An 8,571-nucleotide genomic window follows, 5' to 3' on the forward strand; every position below is an offset into this window, starting at 1 on the left:
TTATAAACATTATTTTAAACATTATGCACTTTTTTTCAAAGATAGTCGTGTTATTTTATTACGCTTTGAAGAAACGTGCATAATATTTTGCTCGATGCGCCCTCTTGTGGCCTCAGGAGAGAAGCCAAAAGCTTTTTTCCCCCCCTAACTGAAATTATGCCTTTTAAATGCGAATATAATTCGAATTTTGATAATATTTAAGTGAAAAATTCGAATTTAGTTTTTCAGTCATTTTGACAGCCCTAGTTCAGGTGTTGTATTAATTTAAAATTTTGAGTTAGATAAAAAAAATTGCATGAATGCCGACTTTACTGTTTACACTGATGGGAAAATTTGGAACTGAATATGTCAGTTATGGTCTTTACACTGACATTCAAAAAACAGATTTGGGCCACATTGAGCTGCAGTGTGAACAAAGCTAATTAGACGCTTGATAGGATGCGGAATCAGTGTTGGGGAAAGTTACTTTTAAAAAGTAATGCATTACAATATTGCGTTACTCTATTGTGTTACTTAGTTACTTTTTATGGAAAGTAATGCATTACGTTACTTTTTTGTCACTTGAGCTGGATTTGCTCATTTATTTTTCATAATTAAAAACCCAACTGAACTGTAAAGGCGCTTTCACACCAGAAGTGAAGTTAATACGCCTCAGGCTGAAGGAAGTGCCTCTGCAGGAGAGGCGTCAGTCAATAAATGGGAAAACAAAAAGTAACTTGCGTTACTTATTTGAAAAAGTAACGCCGATATTTTCTCGTAAATTCAAAAGCAATGCATTACTTACTAGTTACTTGGAAAAAGTAATCTGATTACATAACTTGTAATGCGTTACCCCCAACACTGTGCATAATTACAGCAATAGGTGACAATAGTTACAAGTGTAGATGGAGTAAAGATACAAAAGTTTCTTGTTTCTATTTCAGACAGTACCGAGGGGGTTTGGGTAATGGTGCACCTCATTGATCTAATTGGAATGTAGCTAACTAACTAACTTAATCAATTGGAGCTGAATGTACCCTGGTATTCATTTCTTTCATATTCTCATATATTTTCTTTCTTGCAGTCACTGTTACTGCTTTGAAACTCACAGCTCTTTCATTTTTTTGTTCCCCCACTTTGTCCCCCAGCTAGGGGCCCGTAAGATCGTTAAGTCTGCGCTCATAATTTGTTCAGTAGTTCTGATCTACTGCTGCCATGCCAACATGTAACACAAGGCAAGTAAGACAATGCGTTCTTCACACGGATACTCCTCCTGTCAGCAGGGACCCTCCCCTCGCTGTCCTCTCTCTTCCTTCACTCTTTCGGAGCGCGAGCATCACTAAAGGGGCTCTGGGTAACTGGGATGGGCTTTTGGAGGAGTGTGAATGGGAAATGTTTGGAAAGGTTGACGCAAATTCAGATCTGCAGTAAGAATATAACAAAGGGGGAAGTAACACAGTGATGTTGGACCGCTTCATGTCTACTGTAGGGCTCATATTGCCTGAATGATTTGAAGTTTGGAAAAAAATGACTTCCTGAAACTTTATTTGTAAATGATTTTGAAAAAAGGTTTTACCTTTGCATGCAAAGAAAGGACCTTTCTTTATGCACCTTTCTTACATTATTTAAGTATGTGGTTGTTTTGAGGGGTGGTCACACTAGACTTTGAGCATGCCAAATGTTTCACTGCAATGGATGAAATATGACATCATGCTCTGTGGAGTCTGTTTTTTTTTAAAACATAAATTCAACAACATTAAAAAAAAAAAAATCCAGTATGTAAAAATATACAATCTACTCCACTGCCGTAACACTGAAAACCTGCAGCTTTAAAGTTGGCATTCTTTTCTTTCAGCTAAGAGGTTGCGCTGACATGTTCTTTTGGTCACACGTCTTCACGTGATGCAAGTTTGTAAAAACTTTGGTATGCAGCAAAACGCAAAACTTCTCTGCATGAACGTCTGTTTCCAGTGTCTCATATTCACATTCATATGAATGGAAGTCAGTGGAATAAAAAGTGTAGTGTGACGCCCCTTTAGAAACATAGCTCTACTTTTATTGAATAAATGGAGAGCATAAGTCATTTTCATCTTTACATATGTTTACTTAGTGATTATTGTAATGTTGAGATGGACTGGAGTGAAGACCATTAGAATCGTACCCTTCTGCATTCAGAAAAAGAAGGGAACATCAAACTAATAATGTTATGTTTATGTGTTATGAACATGTATCCTGGTGTATGGATGTACTGCAGGTGTAGAGCACAACAGCTGACTTCAGCAGCTTGGTTCCATATGCAGGGGCGTTTTTTGCCTCCTTATCATGAATTTGGGAGACATTTTGTTCCATTTGGTGGCATTTTTGCCCCGGGCCCATTACTTTCCAACCCTGATTACAACCTTTGAAACCTAAAAGTATGTGTACAAATGTATAAGACTGTGTACATGAGGTCTTCATGAGGGAATGAACTGCTTGTCCCTTGAAGTCATTTATTATAAGTATCAAATATAATGGATTTTAAAGGGATAGTTCACCCAAAAATTTTAATTCTGTCATCATTTTGAAGACTGTTGGTAGCCATTGACTTCCATATAGTATGGGGAAAAATGCTATGGAAGTCAGTGGCCTGATTACCAACATTCTTCCAAATATCTTCTGTTGTGTTTAGCAGAAGAAAGAAACTCATACAGGTTCATCACAACTTAAAGGGTTAGTTCACCCAAAAATGAAAATTAGCTTGTGTTTTACTCACCCTCGAGGCATCCTAGGTGTATATGTCTTTCTTCTTTCAGACGAATCCAGTCGGAGTTATATTAAAAATTGTCCTGGCTCTTCCAAGCTCTATCATTGCAGTCAGCGGGTGTTGCAGTTGAACAGTCCACAAGTCGTCAAATAAAGCGCGCACATTCATAATAAACGTGCCTCACACCGCTCCGGGGGGTGAATAAAGGCCTCCTGTAGCAAATCCATGCGTTTTTGTAAGAAAAATATCCATATTTCAAACGTAATAAAACACTTTTCTCTCACTTCCGGTATCTGTCATACGCGGAAGCCGTTCCGGCGGATGACGCAAGACGTATGCGCAGCGCGCACACCTCTGAGATATGCCAGTCTCACGAGTTTGTTTATATGCGCAAAGGAAGCAAAGTTTCCTTACTTTAGCAAAGGAAAACCAGTCTCCTCTTGGTTTATATCGAAATCCTCCGACATTTTGCTTTACAAATCCTCGTTTTGTACTTCTAATTCATGACCGGTGTTTTGTTTTGTTCTCTATTCGTTACTAATCACGCAACATCGACGTCTTACGTCATCCGCCGGAACGGCTTCCGCGTATGACAGATAACGGAAGTAAGAGAAAAGTGTTTATTAAGTTTGAAATATGGATATTTTTCTTACTAGAACACATGGATTCGCTACAGGAGGCCTTTATTCAGCCCCCGGAGTCATGTGAGGCACGTTTATTATGGATGTACGCACTTTATTTGACGACTTGTGGACTGTTCAACTGCAACACCCGCTGACTGCAATGATAGAGCTTGGAAGAGCCAGGACAATTTTTAATATAACTCCGACTGGATTCCTCTGAAAGAAGAAAGTCATATACACCTAGGATGCCTCGGGGGTGAATAAAACACAGCCTAATTTTCATTTTTGGGTGAACTAACCCTTTAAGGGTGAGTAAATGAGTCAATTTTCATTTTGGGGTGAACTATTCTTTTAAGTTTATTGCAAAATATTCAGCTATTTACAAATATTTAATGAACATTGGGAGACTGATTTCCTCATTCGTTATGCCTCATGAGAGCAGGCAGTTCTTATGCTGTGATTTTAGTTATTTTGCTGTGATCTGATGAGTAGTGTGCTGTAGCTCTTCACTGTGCATTCGGCTGTTAAAGGGGTCATATGATGCTGCTAAAAAGAACATTATTTTGTGTATTTGGTGTAATGAAATGTGTTTATGCGGTTTAAAGTTCAAAAAACACATTATTTTCCACATACTGTACATTATTGTTTCTCCTCTATGCTCCGCCTTTTTGAAAAGAAAGGAAAAATTGAAATCGCATCATATGACCCCTTTAAACATTTTTTTAAATTTGAAAGCCATAATTCAGTGTGATTATGCAGTTTGTATTGTTTATAGTCTGTATTCCTCAGTGAATGAGAAGCGGCTGTTGTGCTCTATTGGACCTGTCGTCTAGTACAGCCCCGTCCTGGGTTTAGTGGACATGTAGGGTTTGAGCTGCAGCTGATGCGGTGTTAACATGCCTGTGCATTTTCCACTGTTGTGCAGGTTAAAGAGCTCCTGACGTCATTCGGTCCTCTCAAAGCCTTCAACCTTGTGAAAGACAGTGCCACATCACTGTCCAAAGGCTATGCTTTCTGTGAATATGTAGATATCAGCGTTACTGATCAAGTAAGTCAATTTAGGTTCAAGTATTAAAGGAACACATAGATGTGTGTATGCTGATTTAAATAAAAAAATAATTATAGCATTTTTTTAATGAATGTAATTAATTAAACACATTACAACATTAAGAATAAAAAAACTCCTACAAGTAAAACTACATGCATTACATAGGCTCAGTACTTGGACCACTTTTCTTCTCTATCTACATGGCATCACTAGGTTCTGTCATTCAGAAACATGGCTTTTCATATCACTGCTATGCTGATGACACTCAACTCTACCTCTCATTCCATCCTGATGATCCGACGATAGCTGCTCGCATCTCAGCATGTCTAACAGACATTTCTTGTTGGATGACGGACCATCACCTTCAACTCAACCTGGCTAAGACAGAACTGGTCTAAATGACTAAATGTAAATGTAAATATTACATGTACCAATAAGTTTGGGAGGAAATGTGCTGAACTTTCATGAATATAATATCACCCCAATCGGGGAAATGTGGCCGTGTATATATTTTTGTGAGATTCACCCGGATAGTTGTACTGTTTTGCTCAGGCGGTAGCTGGATTACATGGCATGCAGCTCGGCGATAAAAAGCTCATCGTCCAGCGGGCAAGTGTGGGTGCCAAGAATGCCAATCCTGTAAGTGCCAGTCCTTAAGACTTCAACACAGTTCTTGTGACTAACAGCCAAGCAGTTACGGCAAAAATCAAGACATTCATGAAGAATGCATTGCTGATTACTTACATGGCCAGCTTCAAGCTATTGATTCAGTCAGAGGTCCACTCTTTCATGCTTTGTTTCCATGCAGACCCCTGTTGTCGAGACGCCCATCACGCTCCAGGTCCCAGGACTGCAGAAGATGCAGAACTCAGGCATGCCGACGGAGGTGCTCTGTCTGCTGAACATGGTCATGCCGGAGGAGCTGCTGGACGACGAGGACTATGAGGAGATCCTGGAGGACATCCGTGAGGAGTGCTGCAAGTACGGCACTGTGCGCTCTATCGAGATCCCCAGGCCGGTGGATGGTGTCGAGGTGCCAGGCTGCGGGAAGGTCAGTCTCTATAGCTGCAGTGAGGAGCACCACTTTAAACTTCAAGAGTAGGAAATAAATGCCTTCAAGGATGAAATGAAGAAAATGTTGAAGAGCAAGCTCTTTTCCAATGATAGGTTATCGTGACCACATGCGTCAAGCTCCAGAAATGACAAGAAAAACACCATAAAAGTAGTGAATATGACCCATACATTGTATTTCAAGTCTTATGAAGTCATATGTTAGATGAAGAGACCAAAATATTCATCTCAATTCCCTGAAAATCCCCTCTTCTGTAGCTCTCAGTTCAAACATGCTGCCGTTAGACACATCAAATCACATTTGATGTCAATGATATCATGCATCATTGGCTCTTACTTTTCTTTTGACCAAATATCATTGATATCAAACCTGCTGTAATGCATTTATTTGAAATTATACATTATTTGATCACCATAATTCCCTTGAGAGATACAGAAGATGGGCTTTTAGGGAGCATGACAGCATCTGTCTTCATTTACTTTCATTATATGGAAAAGAGCGGTCCGGATATTCGTCACTTTTTTGTGTTTTACAAAAGACGTACACTTTTGGAACCGTTTGAACAGGAGTGACACAATTTACATTTTGAATGAAGTGGTATTTTTATTTTACTACTTTAATGTGCAATTAAAGTAAATAGTCTCGGCTTGAATCATTGTAATTATTCTTAATACAGGGTTATTGTAGTAAACTAAACCTAAAACCATAAATACCATAAATAAAATAAACGTTAACTGAAATAAAAAAAATAATAAAAAAACGTACACTTATTTTATTTCAGCAAGGCAACATTTCTCATTTTCATTTCGTTTAACTTGATGTAATAAAATTACTAAAACTGAGAAAAATAAAACCTATATAGACGTAAATAAATAAAAATGCAAAACTACTAAAACTTTAGCTAAAATAAAAATAAAAAATGATTCAAATTATTAATAAAAACTATAGTAGTTTCTCAGTTATTAAAATAACACTGTCTGCTTATTTAGCCTAGATAATGACTTGACTTGTTTTAAACAGAACTCTAAGGCTTGGCTAATAATGGCAGTATTTTTTTTTTGCTCTGTTGCAGATATTCGTAGAGTACGTGTCTGCTGCAGAATGCCAGAATGCCATGCAGGCACTGACAGGACGCAAGTTTGCTAACCGCGTGGTGGTCACAAAATACTATGATCCAGACATGTACCACAGGCATGAGTTCTGAGGGAAGATACTGAGAAGAGAGCTGTTTGTGCCACCTGAGTGTGAAGTTTCAATGAGCTGTATGTAGTTTTACACTTATTGTCTTCTACTTCCACTTATCAATTTCTTTTCCATATTGAAATACAAAAAAATAGATGTAAGTAGCCAAGTAGGAGATATTTTTAGACATCTAATATCAACGAAACAGTGTCAAGCGATCTCTTCTATGTTAAGGGGCGTTCATACATGCAGTGATTTACACTAATGAAGTGACCAGAAGTTAGTCTTTTTTTAAATAAGAATTGGTAATTTCCAGAAGCAAGCAGGTAACAGGCAGTGTATCCTAATGTGATGTGATGCAGGCATGTTCCTCTGGATCCATGTGAACCTCCTGCAGTTCATTCACGAACCCCACTTTGGGAAACCCTGGCATACTGTAATGTTTAATACACTTCATGGAATAGATTTTCTTATGAGTTAGGGCAAATGTAATCTAAAAGTAATCAAAAAGTCGTCAGAATACATTACCTAATATTTGTAATGCAATAGATTACATTACAAACTACTCTTTCTGTCATGTAATTTGTATAGAATTATATACCTCTCTAAAAATTACTAAATGTCAGTTTATACTGACATCTTATTTTTAACTAGCAATTTCCATCACAATCAAATCTCATTTAAGATCACATTTTAAGCAGGAACGCCCACTATGACCACAAATACTGCCACTCGATGACCTCCAGTGATTAAATCACTGTATGTGTGAACATAATGCTTTTTTTTTTATTATTGTCCTAGGCAGCTGCAACCATCAGCAGCATTATATGACAAAACATTTTGTTAGCCCCGCCCACAATGAAATCTCATTGGTCCAAAATCCTGCTTCTTAGAACAAATCAAGTTTGCTCTAATCGGGTGTGATGTTGGAGATTTCTGAGGACAGAAATATTACTTGACTCCCGAAAACACCTTGTCATGTTGTGCCTAGTTAGAACAAAGAATATTAAAATAGAACTTAATGCTCAGATTAGATATTGTTTTGTGTTCTTATATTAATCTGAACCAGAATTCTAGCCGGTGTTCGAAACTTCAAATGACACTGAACAGTGAACAACACTGAAAACATCATTCACAAAGACTTCTGTTTAACTCTGAAATATTACATGCTTTTGAAAATAGACAGTGACTGAGATTTATTATAACAAAGCTTCTGCTTCATACCAGTGACAGCCTATTAATGTTTTTATGCGGATCAGTCTCACAAAATATGTCGTATTGCATCCCAAAATCAAAACAAATAAATATATATTTCATAAAGTAAACAAATTGTTTTTTTTGGACCATTAAGGTTTTTGCATTGCAGTTTTTATTATTTAATGTGTATAGAGATTTTTTTTTCCTTTGCGATTCTCATTATTCCCAATGGTGGTTCTCAGAGTCCCATTACTATATTACAGTACTTTTTAATAATTTTTTCAAAAGGTAATGAGAATTGAGGGTGAAAATGTGCTATTATCATGAAAATAATGCCAAAATGCCAAAAAAATAAGCTTTTTTGTTTTTTTTGTAATATAATGTTTAATATTATGTATTTCTTTGTTTTATTTTTGGGCTGAAAAATGAATCAGATTTCATGAAATACACCAATACATTGTTGGTAGTTTTGAAATACTGCTAATAGATGTAGTATATAAATCCTGCATATTTGCACATGTGTTTCCTCTGTATATACTTACAGTTTGATGAAGGAAATTTTCAATCATGTTTCAAGATTCTTAAAAACAGCATCGGGTGCTTTGGACAGCTGCTCCTGGAATGTATTTGTTCTCATTGGTGAACTGCAAAAAGGCTAGTATTTCTTCAAAGATGTCAGAACAGATTCCATTTGACAAGAAAACGCATCCTGCTTCTCCCTGTCATG

General features: G+C 37.3%; 1 protein-coding gene across 1 annotated transcript in view; it reads left to right on the forward strand.

The window, feature by feature from the left end:
- The window catches only part of LOC107758775 (splicing factor U2AF 65 kDa subunit-like), a 22,081-nt gene extending 14,774 nt beyond the window's left edge, over positions 1-7,307 (forward strand). Inside the window, exons 8-11 of the mRNA XM_016576590.1 lie at positions 4,271-4,393; positions 4,946-5,032; positions 5,202-5,444; positions 6,538-7,307. Coding sequence (XP_016432076.1) covers positions 4,271-4,393; positions 4,946-5,032; positions 5,202-5,444; positions 6,538-6,669 — 585 coding nt within the window. The 3' untranslated portion in view covers positions 6,670-7,307. The remainder of the gene's footprint in view (positions 1-4,270; positions 4,394-4,945; positions 5,033-5,201; positions 5,445-6,537) is intronic.
- Positions 7,308-8,571: the final 1,264 nt, after the last annotated feature.

Source organism: Sinocyclocheilus rhinocerous, unplaced genomic scaffold (assembly GCF_001515625.1).
Source record: "Sinocyclocheilus rhinocerous isolate Xijiao unplaced genomic scaffold, SAMN03320098_v1.1 scaffold2579, whole genome shotgun sequence".
Lineage (NCBI taxonomy): Eukaryota > Metazoa > Chordata > Actinopteri > Cypriniformes > Cyprinidae > Sinocyclocheilus > Sinocyclocheilus rhinocerous.